Below are 24,961 nucleotides of genomic sequence, written 5' to 3'. Positions count from 1 at the left end.
TCTTTGAGGTCACTTTTCTGACCTCGGAGAGCAGCCGGCACGGTTTTTCTGCACCAGCTGCGAAGGGCGGGGGAGAGGGTCATGTCTCCAACTCCCTCTTCTGAGGTTGTAGTGCTGTCTCTGACCTTGGAAGGGGGATACCGAACAATTTTATGGCCCCTCAGGTGATTAGTGACTGCAGGATTGCTCCCTAAGGGAGGTTTTATTTTTTTTATTATATTTATATCCCGCCTTTTTTCCTCTCGCAAGGAACCCAAGGCAGCTTACATTATCCTCCTCCTCTCCATTTTAGCCTCACAACAACAACCTTGTGAGGTAGGTTGGACTGAGAGTCTGTGACTGGCCCAAAGTCACCCAGTGAGCTTCCATGGCCAAGTGGGGACTAGAACCTGGAACTCCTGGTTCCCAGTCCAACACTCTCACCACTACACCACACTGGCTTTCTTTGGCACCAATGGGAATATTTTAACTAACAGTGCTAGCTGTGCCAGATCCCTCTAGCTTTACAGGGAGGCACAGCTGGGGAGGAAAGGGATAAACTATACCCCACATGCAATGTGACCCCCTCCCCCAAGTTACCCCAACCCCTTATTTAAACTTGGGAGGCAAAGCTGCACACTATTCATTAAGCGTACTGTATAGATTGGCCCCAGACTGGAGTATGCAGAGAAATTTAGTACTACATTGGTTATTATATTATTATATTATATTATTTATTTACAATATTTATATACCGCTCCATATTTGGAACAGATTTTGGAGCAGTGAATACAAAAGATAAAACAGTAAGAGCATAAAAAGATTAAAACACCACATTAAAATTACACTTTTTAAAAAATACATTGCAATGGTATTCCCCATAGTAACCTATGGCTGCGAGAGCTGGACCATAAGGAAGGCTGAGCGAAGGAAGATAGATGTTTTTGAACTGTGGTGCTGGAGGAAAATTCTGAGAGTGCCTTGGACTGCAAGAAGATCAAACCAGTCCATACTCCAGGAAATAAAGCCAGACTGCTCACTTGAGGGAATGATATTAAAGGCAAAACTGAAGTACTTTGCCCACATAATGAGAAGACAGGATACCCTGGAGAAGATGCTGATGCTAGGGAAAGTGGAAGGCCAAAGGAAGAGGAGCCGACCAAGGGCAAGATGGATGGATGAAATTCTGGAGGTGACGGACTCGACCTTGGGGGAGCTGGGGGTGGCGACGGCCGACAGGAAGCTCTGGTGTGGGCTGGTCCATGAAGTCACGAAGAGTTGGAAGCGACTGACACAACAACAACAATAGAAACCTTAACTGGTCAATTAGGGAATGCCTCCTGGAAGAGTGCTGTTTTCAGGAGGCGCCAAAAACAACCCAATGTTGGTGCCTGCCTGACCTCCAGGGGCAGGGAATTCCAAAGAAAGGGGGCCAAAGCACTGAAGGCCCTTCTCCTGGGTGGACTCCAATCGGGCCATAGGTCCATGTGGAACCACCAGGAGCAAGCCCTCCAATGATCTCAGTGACTAGGCAGGTTGGTAAGGGAGAAGGTGCTCTCTCAGGTATCCTGGTCCCAAGTTGTTTAGGGCTTTGTACTAGAGTATTAAAACCTTAAATCTGTCCCAGTAGCGAACAGGCAGCCGGTGCAGTTCCTTCAGCAAAGGAGTTACATGCTGGAAAGGGGCAGCTCCTGACAACAGCCAAGCTGCTGTGTTTTGTACTAGCTCCAGCTTCAGGAGCAGCCTTAAGGGCAGCTCCACATAGAGGTCATTGCAGTAATCCAGTCTTGAGGTTACTTGCACCTGTACCACTGTGGCTAAGCTATCCATGTCCAGGAGAGGCCGTAGCTGGCGAACCAGCTGAAGCTGGTAAAAGGCACCCTGAGCCACCATGGCCACTTGGGCTTCCAGTGACAGTGATGTATCTAGGAGTACCCCCAAATTACAGACCTGATCTTTCAGAGGGAGTGCAGCCCCCATCCAGAACAGGCAATGAGCCTATCTCCAGGACTCAGGAACCACTGAACCAAAGGGCTTCCGTCTTGCCAGGATTCAGTTTCAGTTTATTGGCCCTCATCCAGCCCATTACTGAGTTCAGGCACTGGTCCAGTATTTGCACACCTTCTCCGGATTCAGATGTCACAGGAAAATAGAGCTGTGTATCATCAGCATACTGATGGCACTTGGCTCAAAATTCCCTAATGACAGTTCCCAGCGGCTTCATATAGATGTTAAATAACATTGGGGACAAGATGGTATCCTGTGGAACCCCATAACTCAATTGCCAAGGGGCCAAGGAATAGTCACCCAATGTTACTCTCTGAAATCGGCCTTGCAGGTAGGACCAGAAGCACCTTAACACAGTGCCTCCAATACCCATCCCACGGAGTCGATCCAGGAGGATACCATGGTCAGTGGTATCAAAAGCTGATGAGAGATTGAGCTGAGTTAACAGGGTTGCACTACCCCTGTCCCTCTCTCAATAAAGACCATCCATCAAGGTGACCAAGGCTGATTCAGTCCTGTAACCAGGACAAAACCCAGATTGAAATGGGTCTAGATAATCAGTATCCTCCAAGAATGCCTGCAGTTGTTCCGCCACTACCCCCTCCAGAATCTTCCCTAGAAAAGGGGTATTTGCAACTGGGTGGTAGTTGTCTAATACCATTGGGTCCAGAGTGGGCTTCTTCAGGGGTGGTCGCACTACTGCCTCCCCAAGGACAGCAAGGACCACCTCTTCCTGAAGGGAATCATTCACCACACCCTGAACCCACCCAGTCATACCCCCTTGGCTAGCTGTTATCAGCCATGAGGGGCAAGGATCGAGAGGGCACATGGTCGGTCGCATTGCTGCAAGCACCTTGTCCACGTCATCAGGCCGCAACAACTGAAACTGATCCCACAAAAGTGGGCAGATGGTGGTGTCAGACACCTTGACTGGAACTGCTGTAACAACAGCACCAAGTTCGCTATGGAGAGAAGTGATGTTGTTCTCAAAGTACAATGCAAAAAGGTCACAGCAAGTCCTTGAGGGGACCAGAGCCCCATTCACTGAGGAGGGTGTTAACAGCCCCTGGACCACCCAAAAGAGCTTCTCTGGACAGCTAGTTGAGGATGCAATGGAGGCAGCGAGGTAAGCCTTCTTTGCTGCCCACACCGTCACACAGTAGGCATGATTATGTGCTCTAGAGCATGCTCAATCATCTTCATTTCGAGACTTGTGCCATTTGTGCTCTAGCCGATGTCCAGCCTGTTTCATTGCCCATAGCTCCCCAGTATACCAGGGAGCAGTTCCACAGCACCAGAGAGGGCACTCAGGTGCCATCGAGTCAATGGCCCTCCACATCTCACTGTTCTACAGTGAGGCTAGGGCCTCGGCTGGATCAACAGCTTTCTCCACTGGGAAATCCCCAAGAGCATTCAGAAATCCATCAGATTCCATCAGTCTCCTGGGGCGGACCATCCAAATGGGTCCCCCACCCCTGCAGGAGGGAAGTAACTCCATGAGTTCAAATCTCACCAGGAAATGATCTGACAATGACAATGGGGTTACTTGGACACACACACCCCTCGATTTTCAGATTAATTATCTCACAGCTTGGAGCAAAAACCAAGTCAAGGGTATGCCCTGCTTCATGTGTTGGGCTGATGACAAACTAAGACAGCCCCGGGGTTGTCATGGATGCCATGAAGTCCTGAACTGGAGCTCCAGAGACAACCTCAGCATGGAAGTTGAAGTCACCCAGAACAATAGAGCTTCCCACACACTCTCAACACCCACTCACAACTCAAACATACCCACAACCATTCAAAACTCACGTACTCCATTCATCCAATCACCCACAGCCAACTTAGCACAGTCACAGATAATAGTGGAAATAACCAGCCACTCATCACATGAAGGACATCAGTCTTGTCAACCCACCAGCAAACTATTTCTCAGTCATACAGAGCTACTTCGATAGGCTCATGCACACTCTATCTCTCACCTGGAGTGTTACAGTCACTTCTCCCCCTTGTCTCTCACCCAGAGGGAGACCAGCTTCTAGCCACCACAGGCTCTCACCTTGGGCAGAGGAACCATTTGTGACACACAAACTCCCTAAACCCTGTCTCTCACCCAGGGTGGGCAACTGCTGAAAGTAGCTACTATTATAGGAGGCCCCTGGTCTCACCCAAGGAACCTGCTCCCACGCACAACAGATATTACATTGCACAAGTAGACAGAGAGGTAACAAGCAACCAAAATAGAAGGTGGGGCGCCCCACTCTGCCATGGGGGCACGCCTCGTTTGGTGTCTCCCCCTTTAGTGTTGCCCCTGTCGGGGCAGCCTGCTACCTCACAGCGGGGCTGCCTTTATCTCTCTGAGAGGCCTGGGGATGTCCAAGGGCTGAGAGAGAGAGCATCCTACCTCGGTGAGAAGGCTTCTCAGTAGGTGTTTCCACTCAGTATCAGCAAAGATTACGGGAGGAGGGGATGAGCAGTTCAGTTGCAAGCAAGTTGTTAAAGCAGCCATGTTCTTTAAAGCAGCAGCCTGCAGTCCTCTCCCCCCAGTTCCAACTCTTCTCACCAGTCACAAGCAGAGTGGCCAGTGCAGTGTCCTTCCCAGCCTAGCAGCGGGATTGCCTTGATCTCTTTCAGAGGGCTGGGGGTGTCCAATGGCTGAGAGAGAGAGAGAGAGCAATATTGATGATGATAGCAACAGGCATGTCTGGAATAGAAGCCTCAAATGATGTGCTGAGGGATAGGCTGGCTTTCTTTGACCCCTGCTTCTCTTCAGCTCCTTCCTAGGTTATTTTCTTTTTACCTTGGTTCTCCTGCCCCATCTCCTTCTCCCTCTCCCTTCTTCTCACACACACTTACGCACACATGCACAAGGGCTGTGCATGCTGACTTGCTGTTAAGTTAGTATACTGGCGTTCTCTATATATGTGCAGATTTTGCAAAATTGTAAGTTGAAGCTACAGTACAGCATGCACGTAACCTCCATACCACAGAGAGCATTTGGCCATTGCAATTTGTACAAACTATTCAAAGAGAAGGCAGATTTACTTTCCGTCTGATTGGGGTGATGGAGGACAGAAAAAGATAGAGTGACAAAAAGAGGGAAGGATGGCACTAGAAGGACCTTCGGTACTTGAAAATAGCCACCGTTAGGACAAGACATTCAGGTGTCTATGCATACAATCTGAGCTTCCTCTGAGTCTCATGGTGAAATCCCATTGGAGTATATTCTGCCACAGAATTGCCAGGTTATCCTAAACCTTCCTTAAATATCTGTACAACTGTTAGGGCAGTTGTGGAGAAATTAGTGCAAAATTTGCACTAGGAAAACTGACTTCCAGTGCACAAATACTATTTGGGTCTGTGTTCTGATTTAAATAGTTTTTGAGACAACATTCCTAAACTAAACCTAGGAAGCATTTAAAATTATCTTGGCCTTTTGGCAGGGAGATGGGGAGTTGATTCAGAAGAATACCATGTTCATGAAGAAACATGCCCCCACCTGTGGATTGTGCTAATAGTTGTTCTGTAGGCTATAATCCAACAGTGGCATTTAAATAAAAGCTATCACTGACTAAGGGAGCAATCCTATGGCCGCTAGGCAGTGTCTAGACAGCCATAGGAAATGTGGTTTTCTGGGTACTGACCTCGGAGCCTGTGCTCCAAGGTCAGTTCCCGGAGAACCGACCTTCCCCCCTTTCTGCACTGCCTCATAGGCAGCGCGGAACAGCCCTGCGCTCCCGGCTTGGAAGAGGAGCCCAGAGTGGCCGAAATGGGGCATTCTGGGGGTGTTCCGGGGTGGGAAAGGCAGAAATGCTGGTATGACGCATCCGAAATTGGCTGTCTAGCCACAAATGCAGGGCAGGAGAAGCGCGGACAGGGCAGGAGAATGATCCCCTCCGTGCTTCTCCTGCCCTGCTTTGGATAGGTGGTCACCTCTGAGTTCGGAGGTGGCCGCCTATCCCCATAGGATTGCGCCCTAAAGAAACCTTGGCCAATTAATCATATGAGTTTAAATCAATTCGCTAACTCTGTTGTTTTTGTTTGTTTGTTTTTAAAGCAAAATATACTTCCTATGTTTTTATGTGATGCACACATGGGTTGCAGCAGGCATTCATAGAAAAGGCATTATCTCTTACTGGAAGGTAAGGATAATGCTTGTTCTAAGATAGTATTTCAGTTCATGGTTTTTATAAGTACTTGCATTTTTTTGAAAAAATAAAATTAAAATATATGCCACCTAATCATTTAGAGTGCCTTTTCAGTTGATTAATCTAGCCAATGAATTGGCCAGAGATTGGAGTCCTAATTCAAATCACTTTTAAAAAAAGAACTAATTTGTTTTGTGCATCCTCATTTGTATATGCAATGCATTATTTTAATATTAAACTGTTGCTCAAAAGCAGTCTAAAGAAATAGAGACCTGATTAGGGCTATGAGAAAGAGTCCTTATGACAATTGCAAGTTTTTCTCCCTTGCTGATGGCTGTTGGTCTCACATTTCATGTTGGGTGACATGTGGCAGGTTCCCTCTGTTAATTAGAACAAATGTGCCAATTATGTTAATATATCTCCCGATGCCAATCAGTGAATAATTAGAGACAACACATCTGTCTCCCACCAGGGAGTAGGATTTTTTAAAAAGCAGGAAGTACAAGGTACAGAGTGCTCTAAATTACTGCCACATTGGATTGCACATTTCTTCACTATGAATGCACAGTGTCATGATGGGTTTGCAAATGCTTTAGCAACACAGTATATATAGAGAGTGGCATGGAAGTGCATGCAATCAAATTTTCCTTTTAGGGTGACTTACTGGAAGAATTACAATGCTAGAGTCCAGGTGCTCTGTTATAGTAAGAATGCCGTAACAGTAACAGAGCACACTAATATTTATGGTGCTTGTGTGGCTGGGTTCTGTTATAAAGTTGGCATCACAGCTACCTCTTTATGGGTAATGGAATGCTTCCAGCAAACATGGAACCCGATCTACTATTTCTTCCCATGCTGTCTCCATGTTGTATGAAAGTGGGAAGAGGGAACATTTGGCCCTGATTATCTAGACAGTGAGTTTGTCTTCTTCTGCAGCTGTACTACCCTTTGTGGAGTAATGTTTTCAAATTCTCTGTCTTCCATTTAGGGCCATGTTTACCATGGGCTAGACCTATCATAAAGAACAATAGATTAAAAAGATAAAGATTCTACCCCTGTGAAACCAACTTCAGATTTCTGTAGCATATTATATATTATGTAATTCTTACAGCAGCCCTAAAAAGCAGACGGCCATCATTATACCCATAAATATATAAGGGCTGAGGATGAGAGAGTACTTGTTTGCCTAAGGCCACTCTGAGTCTTTGTGGCTGAGATGAGATTTGAAGCAGGGAGATCAAACTATGGTTTGTCGTTACATCAAATTGCCACAAACTGACTAACCATAATTTGTGAACAGCTACCAAACCAGGTGTATTGGATTTGGTTTCAGAAGAATGGTGGGCAGTCAGGTGTGAATTTACCCACAGTCATATGCACTGTTTAATGGCATAAGTATTCTGATTCGCTAGAGCAGTTGAGGGAGAGGAGAGATGAGGGAGGGGGATGAGGGGAAGGGGAGAGGAGGAGGAGGAGGAGGAGGAGGAAGAGGAAGGAATGAGCTTTGGCAAATGGCAACTCTAGTTGCCAAAGTGGGGCTGAATGTAACCCAGAAGTCTCCAATCAGTGACAGTGGTGGAGGAGGAGGCGGAATACTGTATTTACTGGAGAAATCCTACGTTTGTTTCATTGTGAGAGAGAGAGAGCTGTTAGGTGGTGGTCACTGGAGAGAGCTGTTAGAAAGAATTGGTTAGTTAGTTGGCTAGATCTGTGGGGTGTGTGTGTGTGTGTGTGTGTGTGTTGTATTCAGATTTGTTCATCTCATTCTTTCCCACCCAGCCCTTTTCAATTCAACTATTCCCTTTCTTTTCTAGACGATGTACTTAAAAACCAAAACAAACCAGTGCTTTAGTAGTTTAGTTTCCTCCTTTCCTTGTCTTGTTCTTTGGCTCTCCCCGCCCCCCGCCCTTCCAAATTATTCAACCATTCTTATTAGTTTTCTCTTTGTTTCTTTCTAGATTCTGTATTTAAAAAATAAGAAAACAATTAAAAGTAGTCTAGTTTCCTTACCTTGCTTTGTTCTTTGGGTCCATCCCCCCCGCCCACCATCGTCAATTTAACTCTTTCTTCATAGTATTCTGGCTAGATCTTTTAATATAGTAATTTCCTTTCTTTGTTCTTGGCTCTCACCCCCCACCCTTCTCGATTCCTGTATTCCTTCCTTTCCCATTTTTGAACTCTATATCTTTTCCTAAAAATAAATAAAAGCCTTTCCTTTGCTTGTACGTAGTTCTGTATTTGCTTTTTTTTTTGCTCTTGTGTGTGTGTCTGTGTGTCTGTGTGCTTGTGTTGTAGTCAAGCAAAGCACTACACACGTGCACATTTCAAACTACAGTGGGCAAAGCACTGCACACACATAAGATCTATTATTTAAATAATATTACACTGTGTGACAAAACAAGCCCAATGTGAGGCATCTTCGGGGTCTTGGCTGGGGTAGAGGTGGGCAAGGCGCTGCTGGGAGCCAAGCTGGCTCTTTCCCAGTTCGGATAGTGCGCCCTGGTGTAGCAGGACAGCAGAGTGTGGAGGCAGGTTGCAGTGCCTAGAGGTCACTGTTCGAGGAAGCTGGTGTAGGCAGCAGCAGTAGCACTCTTTCCAAAGGAGCAGCACTGGGGCTGCCCATTGCCCAGATTTTTCATGCACTTCTGTGCAACCAGTGAAAAGTTAAAGAGAGTTTGTGTGGAAAACATAGCACAGCCTGCCTGCCAGCCTGCTTTTCCAGGTAATGTGTATTCCATTCAGCCAAAGAGAGCCAGAGGTGAAGCTGACTAGGAAAGGGGAGAGCGGTTATTTGCACTTCAAAGAAACCTACAGCAGAGACTAGGGATAGTGACCTCCTCCTAATCACCAGTTAAACACCTAACTTGTATGATTATCCCTATGACCTTTGGTTTGAGCTTCTGAGAACAGCATATTTTATCGCTGCCTAGCACAAAAACTACTGAGCCAAACTGTCTGAAATTTGGCAGGTGGAATCCCCTCCATGGGGGCTGACAGGTCCCCAAAGCTCATGTATTAATCATGATAACTGAAAAAGTTATGGCCATTTCTGTTTTCCAATGCAAGTCAATGGGAAACATCAAATCTGAATGATTTGGATATTCGAATCTCTCTTTGGATCTGAAGGAAAGTGGATTGGGCCTGAATCAGTCTGAAGCAAAGCAGGGCTGCTTTGGAAGGTCCGAAGCAGCATCCGAAGCAAAGTGGGGGGTTGTGCACAGCCCTACAAATTGGCCTGGTACTTGTTCTCATCTGAGAGGGGAGAGGTGTACCACCTGCTCAGATAACCAGCCCTGTTGGACAGCGTCCATCACTCCCCTGGGAACCAGAGTGACTGAACTGAGAGTTAAGGCCGTGTAAGCTTTCTTTACTCTTATTCTATCTGCATCCATTTACCACCAATAAACTCTATCATTCTTCCACACAAGTGAACTTGAGTCATATTGGTATCCTTGAATCTGTTTAGTGTGTAGGTCCTGGCTGGACCAGGCCCAAGTTTCAGATACCAGGACCTGAAACCACAGTTTGTGGCTACTTTGCAACCTAATGTGATTCACACACAACAATAAGCTGGAATTCTAAAGAACACAGAATTCTGGTTTGTTTCTCCCCTGCAAGCCAAAGTCCTAACCCATGGTTTGTTGTTGGGTTAGGACTCTGGCCTGTCAGGGGAGAGCCAAGTCAGGTTCTGGGTTTCCACATCATAGTAAACAAACCACAGACAGAAAACACAGACCATGTTTTTTTTATCTGCTACCACTTGCATAAAAATGTGCAGTGGAAGTGATCAGTACACACTGCTCATAAATGATAAGCCAGGATTCCCATGGAACCTTGGCTTATCGTTATGTGTGAACTCACCCATAGCATAGCAAACTGTTGTTTGGCTAGAGTATTGGACACAGTAAAGCCTACCTAACTGTTACATTTCCCATGCTGAAAGTGGCCACATGTAAGGTAAGCTCTGTCGGTTGAGAATTCTAAAGCTCCCCCAGAGATAACCAGAGTAGGCAGGAGGGCACTGTAGAGAAACACTTAAGCTGACCCTCTTTCTCTATGGTTATTGTATCTCTCATTTAGTGACTAACAGTCCATAAGTAAGGACAAGGACAATTCTCCACTGCAGGAGAGTTACGTTAAGTACAGACCCTGCCAGCACTTCCAGAAGGGAAGAGACCTGGACTCATGTCACATTCGTACCAATGGGAGTTTTTCTCACGATACAAATAGCAGCTGTGGCGCAGAGAAGGGAGGTCTAAACTGGTAAAGTTTAGGCAAAGGGTTCAAGCCCCATTCCCCCCATGTTGTTGTTGTTGTTCAGTCATTAAGTCATGTCCAACTCTTCGTGACCCCATGGACCATAGCACGCCAGGCCTTCCTGTCCTCCGCTCTTTCCTGAAGTGTGCTCAAGTTCATATTCATTGCATTGGTGATGGTGTCTAGCCATCTCATCCTCTGCCATCCCCTTCTCCTTTTGCCTTCAATTTTTCCCAGCATCAGGGTCTTTTCCAGTGACTTTTCTCTTCGCATTTGGTGGCCAAAATATTTGAGCTTCAACTTCAGTATCTGTCCTTCCAATGAGTACTCAGGGTTGATTTCCTTTAGGATGGATTGATTTGACCTCCTTGCAGTCCAGGGGACTCATAAGAGTCTTCTCCAGCACCACAGTTCAAAAGCATCGATTCTTCAGCGCTCAGCCTTCCTTATAGTCCAGCTCTCACAGCCATACGTTACTACTGGGAAAACCATAGCTTTGATTATACGGACCTTTGTTGGCAAGGTGATGTCTCTGCTTCTGACTATGCTGTCTAGGTTTGCCATAGCTTTCCTCCCAAGGAGCAAGCATCTTTTAATTTCATGGCTACAGTCACCATCTGTTGTGATCTTGGAGCCCAAGAAAATAAAATCTGTCACTGCTTCCAATTCTTTCCCTTCTATATGCCAGGAAGTGATGGGGCCAGATGCCATGATCTTCGTTTTTTTAATGTTGAGTTTCAAACCCGCTTTTGCACTCTCCTCTTCCACCCTCAACAAGAGGCTCTTTAGATCCTCTTCGCTTTCTGCCATTAGGGTGGTATCGTCTCCGTATCTGAGGTTGTTGATAATTCTCCCGGCAATCTTAATTCCGATCTGTGATTCATCCAACCCGGCGTTTCTCATGATGTGCTCTGCATATTAATTAAATAAGCAGGGCGACAATATACAGCCTTGTCGTACTCCTTTCCCAATTTTGAACCAATCGGTTGTTCCATGTCTGGTTCTTACTGTTGCTTCTTGACCCTCATACAGGTTTCTCAGGAGACAGGTAAGGTGGTCTGGTACTCCCATTTCTTTAAGAATTTGCCACAATTTGTTGTGATCCACACAATCAAAGGCTTTAGCCTAGTCAATGAAGCAGAAATAGACGTTTTTCTGGAATTCTCTTGCTTTCTCCATGATCCAGCGAATGTCGGCGATTTGATCTCTAGTTCCTCTGCCTCTTCGAAACCCTGCTTGTACTTCCAGTAGTTCTCGGTTCACATGCTGCTGAAGCCTAGCTTGTAGGATTTTGAGCATCACCTTGCTGGCATGTGAAATGACTGCAATTGTACTGTAGTTTGAACACTCTTTGGCATTGCCCTTGTTTGGAATTGGAATGTAACCTGACCTTTTCCAGTCTTGTGGCCACTGCGGAGAGTTCCAAATTTGTTGGCATATTGAGTGCAGCACTTTAACAGCATCATCTTTTAGGATTTTTAAATAGCTCAGCTGGAATACTGTCATCTCTGCTAGCTTTGTTGTTACTAATGCTTCCTAAGGCCCACTTGACTTCACTGTCTAGGATGTTGGGCTCAAGTTCAGTGACTGCACTATCATGGCTATCAGGGACATTAGGATCTTTCCTGTATAGTTCTTCTGTGTATTCTTTCCACCTCTTCTTAAGCTCATCTGCTTCTGTTAGGTCCCTGCCTTTTTTGTCCTTTATCATGCCCATCTTTGCACAAAACGTTCCCTTGAGATCTCCAATTTTCTTGAAAAGATCTCTAGTTTTTCTCATTCTGTTGTTTTCCTCGATTTCTTTGCATTGTTCATTTAAGAAGGCCTACTTGTGTCTCCTTGCTATTCTCTAGAACTCTGCATTCAGTTGGATATATCTTCCCCTTTCTCCTTTGCTTTTTGCTTCCGTTCTTTCCTCAGCTACTTGTAAAGCCTCATCAGACAGCCACTTTTCTTTCTTGCATTTTTTTTCTTTGGGATGGATTGAGTTGCTGCCTCCTGAACAGTGTTACGGACCTCCGTCCGTAGTTCCTCAGGCACTCTGTCTATCAGCTCTAATCCCTTAACTCTATTCCTCACCTCCACTTTATATTCATAAGGGATATGATTTAGGTCATACCTGAATGGTTTAGTGGTTTTCCTTACATTCTTCAATTTCAGCCGAAATTTTGCAAGAAGCAGCTCATGATCTGAGCCACAGTCAGCTCCACGTCTTGTTTTTACTGACTGTATAGAGCTTCTCCATCTTTGGCTGCAAAGTACGTAATCAATCTGATTTCGATATTGACCATCTGATGATGACCATGTGTAGAGTCGCCTCTGGTGCTGTTGGAAAAGCGTGTTTGCTATGATCAGCGTGTTCTCTTGGCAAAACTCTATTAGCCTTTGTCCTGCTTCATTTTGTACACCAAGGCCATGCTTGCCTGTTATCGCGGTTATTTCTTGACTTCGAAAAGCGTGTTTGCTATGATCAGCGTGTTCTCTTGGCAAAACTCTATTAGCCTTTGTCCTGCTTCATTTTGTACACCGAGGCCATGCTTGCATGTTATTTATTTATTTTATTTTATTTATTTCATTTCTATACCGCCCAACAGCCTTATCCCGGTTATTTCTTCGCTTCCTACTTTAGCATTCCAATCCCCTATGGTGAAGAAGACATCTTTTTTTGGTATTAGTTCTAGAAGGTGTTGTAGGTCTTCATAGAACCGATCAACCTCAGCTTCTTCGGCCTCAGTGGTTGGCGCATAGATTTGAATTACTGTGATGTTGAATGGTTTGCCTTGGATTCATACTGAGATCATTCTATCGTTTTTAAGATTGTACCCCAGTACTGCTTTTCCCACCCTTTTGTTGACTATGGAGTGCTACTCCATTTCTTCTAAGGGATTCTTGCCCACAGTAGTAGATATAGTTTTCACCTGAATTAAATTCACCCATGCCTGTCCATTTTAGTTCGCTGATTCCCAAGATGTCGACGTTCAATCTTGCCATCTCATGTTTGACCACCTCCAGCTTACCTTGATTCATTGATCTGACATTCCAGGTTCCTAAACAATATTGTTCTTTACAGCATCGGACTTCCTTTCACCACCAGATACATCCACAGCTGAGTGTCCTTTCGGCTTTGGCCCAGCCGCTTCACTCTTTCTGGCGCTACTTGGAAATACCCTCTGCTTTTCCCCAGTAGTATATTGGACACCTTCCAACCTGAAGGGCTCATCTTCCGGCGTCATATCTTTTAGCCTTGTGATACGTTCCATGGGGTTTTCTTGGCAAGAATACTGGAGTGGGTTGCCATTTCCTTTTCCAGTGGACCACATTATGTCAGAACTCTCCACCATGACCTGTCCGTCTTGGGTGGCCCTGCACGGCATAGCTTATGGCTTCACTGAATTACGCAAGCCCCTTCGCCACAAGAAGGCAGTGATCCATGAAGGGGATTCCCCCCATGCCATGGTCCAAATCCAGATCACACACACACACACACACACCTCCCTACAGCTACTATTTAGTTTTTAAAAATTAAATGCTAAGTCTGGTCAAGCACGACGTTTACTGACTGGCCTTGGACCAGTGACTTATGTTATGACATACTAGCCTAAGCTGCCTAGCAGGTGTTGAGAGAAGAAAATGGCATATTGAGACAATATATGCCTCTCTGAGGAGGAAGAGGAGGATCCAAATACATTAGTAATAAATAAATACATTGCATGACCTTCTGAATATTTTCGCCTTCCAGAACTGGGGGATATGAATTTGACCACAACAAGGAAGCATAAAGCACAGGAATATCATATTGTAGGAGCTCTAAATTATTGACATAATATGTAGAAATTTAGATGAAGCCGTGTTTTTACTGCAAATAGCTCTTCATACTTCTGAGGTAATTGCGATGTGCATTTCCTATCTGGAGCAATTGTTTTTCGCCTTTTAGTACTATTACCAGTGACATAACTGACTCATTTTTAAAACAGCCTGCAGATCCAGTGGTTTTGGTCAAAGCCCCAAGGAGCTTAAAATGCAATATCCTGTCTCTTGTGATAAATTATACACATAAAACATTGGCAAATGGTTTGAATTTTCATTCTCTGAAATTGTATGCAGTGTTGGGGAAGAAATTATTAACAGAGCTCTGAAAAAGAAGATATGGCAAGGCTTTGAATTTAAGAAAAGAAGGAAAGCCCAAGTGCTCCATATGAGAGGTTTGGTTTTCTCTCCTGTATCTTTTAGGTAAACAAGATATTTTAGAGAGATTCTTTTAATTGTCTTCCTTTACATAAGTCTGTGCCTCATATCCTAGCTCCATGTTATTTTTGTGTTATGGTTTTATACAATTGCCCCTTAAGTTATATAGGTTTTCTACTTACCTTTTGCAGTGTTTCTGTGTCCTTACCCTTACAACTTGCAGGATTTTATTTTACTTTACGTTTCCCATTTCTTGAACTCTAGCCAGCTAAAACTCAGGGAGCTATTAATGTTTCACCCCTTGATGTTGGTATTAAATTTTCTTGTTCACTGCACTATCCAGTCTCCCTGGTGAGATGTTCAAATTGTTTGGGAGAAATGGAATGTTTGTTACCACATTAAATTATACTAATTTTAAGTCTATAGTTTGTTCAGGGCATCAGTAATCCAGACTAAATCCTTCCTCATGATCAACTTCTAGTATGTTGTCTATATTAATGTGTTTTGTTTAGACTTTGTGTTTCAGAATCTGCTTCTCTATATTTTGTGTCAATGCCATAGAGGACATTGTTCACTTTGAAAGGCACTGTGATTTTATTAGCAGTGTTTCTGCAGCAACTGAAGTATACAAAGTATTGCACTGTCCTTATAATTTGTTGTTATATCATATTTGTGAATTAAGCCAAGTATCATGCCTATTTAACAAATCAGAATCAGTTTCACTAAGTTGAGCAAGATGCTCCCAAGAAATTGGGAGAAATTGTTCATAGTATTGCAGGCTAAGAGTAACAGAGTAAGCTTGACAGGTGCACATGGAAAGTGGTGGGAAAAATAAATGTGTGCAGCAGTGGAAGAAGGAACAAGAACCTATACATTTGCCTACAATCCCAGCAACAGGGAGAGGATCAGTGTGAGGTATATAGGTGCACCCCAAAATACTTCCATATAGACGCATTCTTTGGAAAAGTGCACACTGTGTCTAACATGTTATTGATTGATCTCCTTAACTTGTGAGGGTTGGTTCATGCATACATATTCATTGCTCAGGGACCACACATGTCAAAAAGGCCATCAGAGATCAATGTGTCAAAAAGGCCACCGTATGCGAACTTTTGTTATAACCTCAAGTCCAATGGTTTCCAGTAGAGGCAGTTCACACACACAGTTGCAAGGCATCAAGTGATGAGATTGCAAGTGATTTGCATGCATATGTATATCAGGCCTAACGGATTAAGGGGTTTGCATGTTTGAGACAAAATATCATTTTACATGATAAAAAGTAACAGCCAGATAAAATGTGCACATTCTCCAAGACAGCAAATCACTACTTTTGTGGGACATGACTGGTTTTACTAAGGAAAATTACTTGTGAAATGAATTGAGATTTGTTAGCCAAAAGGGGAGAAGCCCAACTGGCTGGATGAACAACTGATCATAGTCACTTCTGTGACTAAAATAAGATGGAGCAAAGTTTGTTGGCTTTCATACTCTTTGGGCAGATGTTCAAATGGTTTAGAGTACAGCGGATCTTTGTCAGGACAAACCAAGTCTTTCTGACTAGTGAGAACTCTCTGTATTCCATTGGGTTGGCCAGGGGCAAAGAATATTTTTGTTTTTTCTTCATTTGATTAAAGTGCTGGACACAAATTCCAATGATCCAGTGACATGAAGGGACTGCTTTGATCCATCCTGGGCCTCTGCAGCATGCTCAGTTCAAAAGCAAATAAGCCACTGAATGTTCAGCCAAGTTATGTTAGACTAGCGTACCTCAGGCAGCTCTGGGAGAATGGGGTGCTTCTTTAGAGTAGAAATGAATGCATTTTGTGTAGCTAGAGAGCACATATTTAGATTCTTAACTGTTTCCCTCAGCTTTTCTAAAAACGTTATAAAATAATTGTATAAAATATAGGATTGTAAATTCCCCATAAATGTGATTGTGGATAATACAGATAGAACCTATAGAAGACTCTGTGCACACATACTTTCACTTGTTAAATGTTTTACAAGTATACAAACAAATGTAACGGGTGAATGAGGCAAACATTTCTTTGCAAAAACACGTTTGTAAACCTGTGGCATCGTGAGCACACTCCTCATAGAGTCACGGTGTATCATTTATATCATTTATTACTTTATATAGCACGTTCTATGTACATGGCACCTTGCAGATATGAAAGTTCCAACTCTAAGTGGCTTACAATCTAAAAATAAATAAATTATTGGCATAATTCTGTATTTTAGATTTTAATTCTGTATTTTGATTCTTTCTTTTTTCCTTTTTATTGTTCACCACTCAGGGATTTTATGTAGAGTGGTATATAAATCTTGTAAATAAATACAAATAATACATAAAATAGACACAGAGAAAAAAGAGGAAGGCGGGAAATGGAGGCATGAGCAGGCAGAGGAAGAATATGACATTAGTTCAATTATATGTATTTGGCTTAGTTAGACTATGGTATGGGGTATATGTGTATAGATTTCAGTCAGGGCAAGTAGGTTTGGGGAACAAGGAAGAAAAAGATCCTGTACTGTAAATGTTATCTGCATAAGGATGCTGAAATTCCAGAGAGAACATGAAAGGAATCTGGGAGAGGAGAAAAACAATTGGCAGAATCCAATGGGGCATTTATGGCCCCTCTGATTTCTTTCTGCCTTGCTGATTCCCTTCCACAAGTGGTAGGTCCCACCAATTCCGTTGTGCAAGTGGGACCCACCACATATGCAAAGGAGATCTAGGGGAAGCCCCAAAACCGGTAGAAATGCTCGTTTCTGGAATGAGGCAGGTCAAAAGAGCTCCCTTATCTGAGTTCCACTGACCTGCCTCCTTCCAGAAACGAGGACTTCTGCTCATTTCAGGTTGCCCCGGAAGTGCTAAATTGCTGTTGCACAAGTAGTGGAAGCTGTTCACACAACAGAATTGACGGGGCAAAAGAAAATTGGTGGGGCCTGCAGCCCAAAGGAAGGAAAGGAGATCTGGAGACTAAGGATGGGTGGTATCATCATGTTTGAAACAGGTGCCCCAGGCAGCATCAGGAGATCAAACATTCAGGACACACACAGAGTCTTCAGAAGCCTTGGGCAGTTGCTGAAGTTCTCAAGACTAGAGGGCAAAAATGTTGTAACTTTCTCTACTTTTATTTATATTTTTAATTGTTTGTTGTTAGCCTCTCTGAGGGTATTGCTGAAGAGCAGAACAGAAATTCACTAAATAAACAAATGATTTATTTATAAATGCTTTATTACTCATTAGGTTTGGCTTAGGGTTGCCGCTGCAACATGTGTGATCTCAATACCCCTTACAGTCTTGCTACTGATACTTGTTAAAAATGGATTCCTACTGTTACCTTTTTGAGTGCTCTGAGATAGGGATGGATGAATCAGTATATTTCTGGTCCATTTCAGTTTTGTATGTAATCTGTCATAAGACTGTTCCATCCAATTTCTGCTTCAGTTTGCAATTTTTTTAAAGCATGAAAGTTGACATCTATTTTTGTATACAAGTTTCCCTAATGTACACATTTTATATGCAACTTCCCCTCATATATGCATTTCTGTACACAGCAGGGGGACGTGGTGGTGCAGCGGCTTAATGACGCTGGAGTTTGCCGGCCAGAAATGGTCGACACTCCAATGGTTTGAGCCCAGCTCCGCGTGACGGAAGTGAGCTCCCGTCATTTCATCCCTAGCTCCTGCCCACGTAGCAGTTCGAAAGCATACCATCTGCGAGTAGATAAATAGGTACCCCCATTTCGGTGGGGGGAAATGCTGGCAGCACTATATGCAGGGAGCAGGAACCGGCGCTGGATCTGCCCGGATGAGCCGACTTCCCTAAAAATGCTACTGGCCAGCTGATGCAAAGCTAGCTTGCCTTCTTGTGGTTCATCAGTGCAATAAAGACTAGCAACTTCCGGTTCCAGATCATCTACTGTGTAAAAAACATTGTAGACGCCCTGGCAATGTGTGCCATATGCTAAATAAATAAATACATAAATAAAATGTACACAGCATCCTCATTTTTGTATGCAATCTTCAAGCCAAGAACAGCATTGCATAGTTGAAAAAGTGTGCAGTGCAAAAGATAACTCCATCTTCTGTCTTTCATCTGCTGCTCTGCAATGCCAGCTCTGTTACCCAGAAAACATCTGTCATCCATGACATGATTTGGGATGAGGGTGCAGACCTGACATGCATTACAGAGACCTGGCTGTCTGAGGCCGCTGCTCCAACTCTTGCGGCCATGTGTCCAGCCGGATTTTCGTATGCACAGCAGCCGACGGCAGGGGATCGGGGAGGGGGAGTGGCTGTTATCTACAGGGAGTCCTTGGTCTTCACCAGATCCCTTCTCCAGGAGACCAAGGTTGCTGAGTGCATGTACTGGAGGTTGGGCCCGAAGGACAGTCTGGGGATTCTGCCCATGTACCGCCCACCCTGCTGCATGCCTGATTCTCTGGCCGAGGTGCTTGAGGTGGTCTCTGATGTGCTTGTACAGTCCCCTAACTTATTGGTGTTGGGGGACTTCAATGTACATTCAGAGGCCATCCTCTGATGAGGGGCTATCATCAGGAGGTTTGGGGTGCGGTGTCATCAATATACGGACATGCAGCTCTACCTCTCATTCAAATCTTCACCAAGGTTGGCCATAAAATCCCTGTCCAAATGTCTAGAGACGGTGAGTGGCTGGATGGGGAGGAATAAGCTGAAGCTGAACCCTGACAAGACCGAGGTACTTTTGGTGGGAGACAAGAGGAGGTTGGGGGATGCTGCCCTGGTGTTGAATGGGGTACGGCTACCCTTGAAAGACCAGGTCCACAGCCTGGGGGTCATTTTAGACTCCCAGCTGACTATGGAGGCTCAGGTGTAAGCCATAAGCTGGACAGCGCTGTACCAACTCCATCTGATACGGCGGCTGCGCCCCTACCTTCCTGACCATCTGCTCCCATCGGTAGTACATGCCCTGGTCTCCTCTCATCTAGTCTACTGTAATGCGCTCTACGTGGGGTTATCCTTGAAGACGGTTCAGAAGCTGCAGCTGGTAGAGAACGCAGCAGCTTGCCTGATTAAAGGCAGCCGCTGGCGTGATCACATCACTCCGGTGCTGAAAGAGTTCCACTGGTTACCAGTTATTTTCCAGGCCAAATTCAAGGTCTTGGTTTTGACCTTTAAAACCCTATATGGTTCTAGCCCAGCCTATCTTAAGGAGCGCCTCCAGCAACACCACACAGGCCGCTTAACAAGATTAGCCTCGGATGGCCTTCTCTCTGTCCCATCAGCCAGGACAGCTAGGCTGGTGAGGACAAGGGAAAGGGCCTTCTCTGTGGTGGCCCCCACTCTGTGGAACTCCCTCCCTAGGGAACTCTGCCATGCCCCCTCTTTAATGAGCTTCCGCCGTGCATTAAAAATGTGGTTGTTCAGGTAGGCATTTGGGGTGGGTTAGGGTATTTTTAGAAATATGATGTTTTAAAGTAGAATATTATTGCTTTAAAACTGTTTGTATTGCTGTACATCGCCCAGAGTGGCCAGATGACCAGCCAGATGGGTGATTAAGAAAATCAATCAATCAATGAATCAATCAATAAAATAAAATAAAATAAAAAATAACTGGGCTCCAATGTGCATATTAGTCTAGGTTCATTTAAAATATGGACCAAACCAAATTTTCCTCCATCCCTCTTCTGATGAAAAAACAAAATGCCTCTGCTATTTCTGTGAGGGCTGCTGACCTTCTCTGTCAATTTTAATAGGTGGAGTGGCTGAAAAATGAAGAGGTGATTGATCCTGTTGAAGACCGAAATTTTTACATCACTATTGACCACAACCTGATTATAAAGCAGGCACGTCTCTCCGACACAGCCAATTACACTTGTGTTGCCAAAAACATTGTGGCAAAGCGGAAGAGCACGACAGCTGCTGTCATTGTCTATGGTAAGGGAGATGGTTCTGCATCATGCTGATGAAACTGCAACCTGAAATGTCTACTAAATATAGTATACAGAGTTGTCCCATCCTGCCTATTTGGGTTTAAGAAAATAGAGTATGCATACAGTCATGTAGCTGTCAGCTAAAATGTATGTCCCTCATGTAGACCTTCTTAATCAAAGAAGGGCAAAGCTGCATTTCTGTGTGTGTGTGTGTGTGTGTGTGTGTGTGTGTTCATTGTTTAGGGATTTATATCCCACCTTTTCTGCATTAAAACACTAAAACAGTATATAAAAAATGAATAACAATCAGCAGATTCAGTACTGGATCCAGATTATTTAGGGCCCTTGGGTAAAAGACACCCTCAAAAGCCCCCTCCTCCTTCTCTCCACCAGTGTCACTAACTACTGTTGCTCCTTATCTTTCTCACCACTGACAGGCAGAGAACTAGTGAGCAACTAGGCAGTGGCATCTACTGCTCCTCCTTCTCACCATCGCCATTGTTTGAGCCAGGGCAAGAGGCAGATGAACAAGCAGGTTGAAAGGTGAAGAGGAGGAGCAACTCCGGGGGGCTCTTGTCATTAGCCCCTACTGGGGTGTGGGCCCTTGGCAGGTGCCCAACCATGCCTACCGTGGATGCTGGTTCTGACCAGTTTAAAACAATGCTAACAATAAAAACAGTGAAACCATTGAGCCATTAGAACAATCATCCGGTTCAAAGGGGAGCAGTTATCATGGAAAGAAGTCAAGTGCCATTAAAATGCTGAGAGAACAAGACAGACTTTGCCTGATGACTACAAACAATAAGAAAGGCTCCATGCAAATTTCTTAGAGCGAGTTCCACCAGTGGCAGCTGGTGACTCCAGATCCGGAGGGATAGTGATTCTGTTCTGGGTTTTAGTTACAACCAGCCAAAACTCTAAAGGTGCTGCCCAAGGTGCTGAAACCTTTTGGAAGATAAGGTTCAGATGTTGGATAGCACTTTTAGAGCTTTTGGCTGGTTGTAACTAAAACCCAGAATGGAATCAATTCCCCTCCGGAACTGGAGTCACCAGCCACTACTGAGCTCCACAATTTGGGTGCCACCACTAAGAAGGCTATATCTCGAGTAGCCACCTGCCTAACCTCAGAAGGCATCCAAAGAATGAAGATCTTACGTGATGGGCTATATCAATTAAAAGATCAAATGAACCAAAATGGTTTATAGCCTGGCCAGCAATTAGTTTCCTTGGAGCACCGCTATTTGGAAGGGTGTAAATAACAAGGTTCCTGACCCTCCACACACACCTCCAAAGTGATTGTACAACTGGCAAGTCCCAGCTATCATTCCCTCAACACATACCCCTTGTGCCTTTGGGCTAGCAGATGAGAGCAGCTGACACTCCAGTTTTTCAACTTTGTCAACAGATTAAAGAATGCAACTGCTTCACCATGATATTAGAGCCAGTCTGTATGTTACATCAGACACAAAGCTGTTTTAAAAAGTACATGGATCCTCTAAATCATGAAGTGTCTCTCCAGAACACATATTTCTGTCAATGGCTGGCACGAACATGGAGATTTTCCATATAATTCAAGGGATCCAGTTACTACACATCTCTGTGTATTTTGTCTCCTGTGTGGAGCTGCTGTGCCACACAGAAATGTTTCCTGGTGGGTTGCATGTGGCTGGAACAATGTGTAAACTGTCTTCTATTGTCTGCTAAAGTAAGAAAATTATTGTGAGGATAAGACCTTGCTCTAATGATACAATAGCTGATCCTTGTAGGTTTTATGAAAATGTTCAATTATAAGACAGATGAGGCTTGAACCTCCATTTCATGGCTAGGGCAGCAGTTGCCTTAGTGAAGTCACAATGAGGGCTTTTAATTCCACTTTCTATGGGAAATTGGTTGAATAGAGATTATTAGCAGTATTTGTGACACAAAGGAAGCACAACAGACCAGCACTGCAGAGTTCAGATGCAAAGCACAAGGCATGCATGAGCATAAGCAAATTTCAACACACACACTCAATCTAATTTTCCTTTTTAAACACAAAGAGCTTGACTTGGTAGGTGGGACTTCATTGCTGAAATAATGTTAGGAATGGGGAATCTGAGTTGGAAACCAGATCAAGCTCCCTAACACCATTGTGTATGTGTTTGTGCCATTGTGCCAAGGATAGTCCGTGAATGAAGGAAAACGGAGACATTCAGTTCAGCCTAGGCATATGGAACGCTGCAAAGAAGAAAAGGAGGAAAGGCAACAAGGAGGAGAGCAAATCTCTAAGGAGCACTAAATTATCATTTATTCTGCCAAATGCGTTTCAATTAAAATCTTGTTTGGGTTGGTCGTGAACTTTGGACCAGTGCATGAAGAGAACAGAATGTTGTTAGATTTTCTTTTAATTGAAACCCATGTGAGAGCAACCTGACATTATGCCTGTTGAGAAACCCTATGGTTCCCTAGCAGTTGGGAGTGGAACATAATATTAGCTACTAAGGAAAGAGGAAAGGAGAGATAAATAACCCTTAAAGAAAGGAAGCCAGCAGGCCCTTTCCAATGTATGGGATTGCATTCAATTCCCACTTTGCCTACAGGCAGGGCAACGTTCAGAATTCTCAGCAGGCTGTTGTCACATAGAGACTACAACATATAGACTTGCTCCTAGTAACTGTATGACCCATCCAAGGAGTCTGCAAGTCTGTTTATCTCTTGGAAGGAAGCTTGACACTCCAGAGAAGTGTGGACAGGGTTGCCTTTTAGTGGCATGCCAAAAACTGTGTCTTTAAAATAGAGGAGGAGGCTGAGAAGGAGGAAGAAAAAAGAATCTGGACAAGTAAAATTTTCTGAATAAAGGCATACTATGATACGGAAGTTTTGTAATTATAGTCACCATATCTGCTAGGAGATAAATTATTCATTTGTACTTTTTATCCATTTCATTAGAATTCATAAATTATATGCCAGTGTTGTATATATCAGCTGAGAAGGAAATAAGCACCCTGTTGAGAGAATCAGTTAGATAGCCAACCTAAGTTTGGCAGTCTGTCGGAAACCAAGGGGGAAATTGCATGGCTTGAAGGAGGGAAGACCCTCGGTGAAGTACTAGTCTATGTGTAGAGATAACTATAGTGATTAAGCTTCAGCAGTCTAAATGTTTGGACGTGTGAAATTGGTTTACTGAAGAGGCCAGCAGGAACATGTAAGAGACTGCCCAATGCAATGCAAGAACCAGCAAAAGCATTAGGATATCTTTAAAATCTCAGTACTCAATGAATTGTCTACTCTGCTTCTAAACCATCTGTATCTCCTTCACTTCTCAGTCAATGGAGGATGGTCAACCTGGACTGAGTGGTCAGTGTGCAACAGCCGTTGTGGAAAAGGCTCTCAGAAGCGTACAAGGACCTGTACCAATCCTACCCCGCTCAATGGGGGTGCCTTCTGTGAAGGCCAGAGTTTACAGAAAATAGCTTGTACCACATTGTGTCCAGGTATGTCATATTACTATGATGAACTATTTGCATATATTTGGTGTCCTTGTTCTTCTAGCATCAAGGGTTGGGGTGTGGGTTTTTTTTAGATAACTTGTTTTCTTGGTTTTTATTTAGTGAGTAAATGCCCTGTTCTGTTATATGTTATGTGTTACATAAACACACAGAATGGTGTGCAAACAGCAGTAGGTTAATTCATATTATTGCAGAAAGTTTGCCAGTTGTCTCAATCCTTTATAATTCTGACAATGTATGTAACATTTTAAAGCTCAAAATCTTTAAGACCTAAACCCTAGATCTGTTGAAATCTCTCGAAATAAACTGGAATTAAAGTATTTAAAATGGTTCTGAGCCAAAACATGTTAGTAAGCTCAGTTAATGGGCAAAACATGCTTTGTTCAGTAAAGCTGAAAACATTATTTGAAGTGCTTGGATGACGGCTTTTCAATTTTACCTGTCAACAAAAACAAGAGCATCCATAAGAGAGAGAAAAAAATGTTTCCTTTATAGTTACATTTTAAAAATCCTTAACCACCTTGGTCAAAGGATTTGGCTGCTATCCTGCTCACAGGAGATTGGCAAGCTCTTCCTTACTCCCTTGGACTGATTTGGAAATGATCTAAGAAAAAATCAGCAAGACCTTGGATACATTTTTGAGCCAATCCAAGGCTCCTTATCCCCCAAACATTGTCCCCAACAGTCACAATGAGCAGTAGAGACATCTAGGGAGATGGAAGGAGGGAGGTCTATCTTCCCCCACACACACCGCCATTTTTTTCAGGAGTGATCTAATTACTGCTTTAAAAAAAAAAATAAAAGACATTGATACTGCTCCTGTTTTCAAGAAGGAATTTTTAATCTCCAGGACCTAGTCAGACATCCCCTCCTTATTAAATATAATAAGGTGTGCTGGCCTTGGTACTTCTGGTCTTCTCAAGCACTATGTCAGGGTTGGATCGGAGCCCATAGAGCCCTAAAGCAGTTCTGATTC

General features: G+C 44.0%; 2 protein-coding genes across 35 annotated transcripts in view; one reads left to right on the top strand and one right to left on the bottom strand.

The window, feature by feature from the left end:
• UNC5C (unc-5 netrin receptor C) overlaps nucleotides 1-24,961 on the top strand; it is a 457,616-nt gene that overhangs the window by 340,312 nt on the left and 92,343 nt on the right. Inside the window, exons 5-6 of the mRNA XM_084855645.1 lie at nucleotides 20,321-20,501; nucleotides 23,803-23,970. Coding sequence (XP_084711771.1) covers nucleotides 20,321-20,501; nucleotides 23,803-23,970 — 349 coding nt within the window. The remainder of the gene's footprint in view (nucleotides 1-20,320; nucleotides 20,502-23,802; nucleotides 23,971-24,961) is intronic.
• Nucleotides 1-24,961, bottom strand: part of LOC146343729 (uncharacterized) — a 226,568-nt gene that overhangs the window by 189,017 nt on the left and 12,590 nt on the right. For 31 of the 34 annotated variants that reach the window (XR_014792011.1, XR_014791993.1, XR_014791987.1 and 28 more), the window contains exon 2: nucleotides 4,391-4,641. The exons of 2 other annotated variants lie outside the window; for them this stretch is intronic. Coding sequence is in view for 2 of the 32 variants with exons in the window: in XM_084855646.1 (XP_084711772.1) it covers nucleotides 4,391-4,495 (105 nt within the window). In the remaining 30 variants the exon portion in view is untranslated. The remainder of the gene's footprint in view (nucleotides 1-4,390; nucleotides 4,642-24,961) is intronic. One more of the 34 variants, XM_084855647.1, reaches the window with a different exon arrangement.

The sequence above is a fragment of the Heloderma suspectum genome, chromosome 5 (genome assembly GCF_057233095.1).
Source record: "Heloderma suspectum isolate Gila_16-S chromosome 5, 16-S_ref, whole genome shotgun sequence".
NCBI lineage: Eukaryota > Metazoa > Chordata > Lepidosauria > Squamata > Helodermatidae > Heloderma > Heloderma suspectum.
This window is presented reverse-complemented; position numbering and strand designations above follow the sequence as displayed.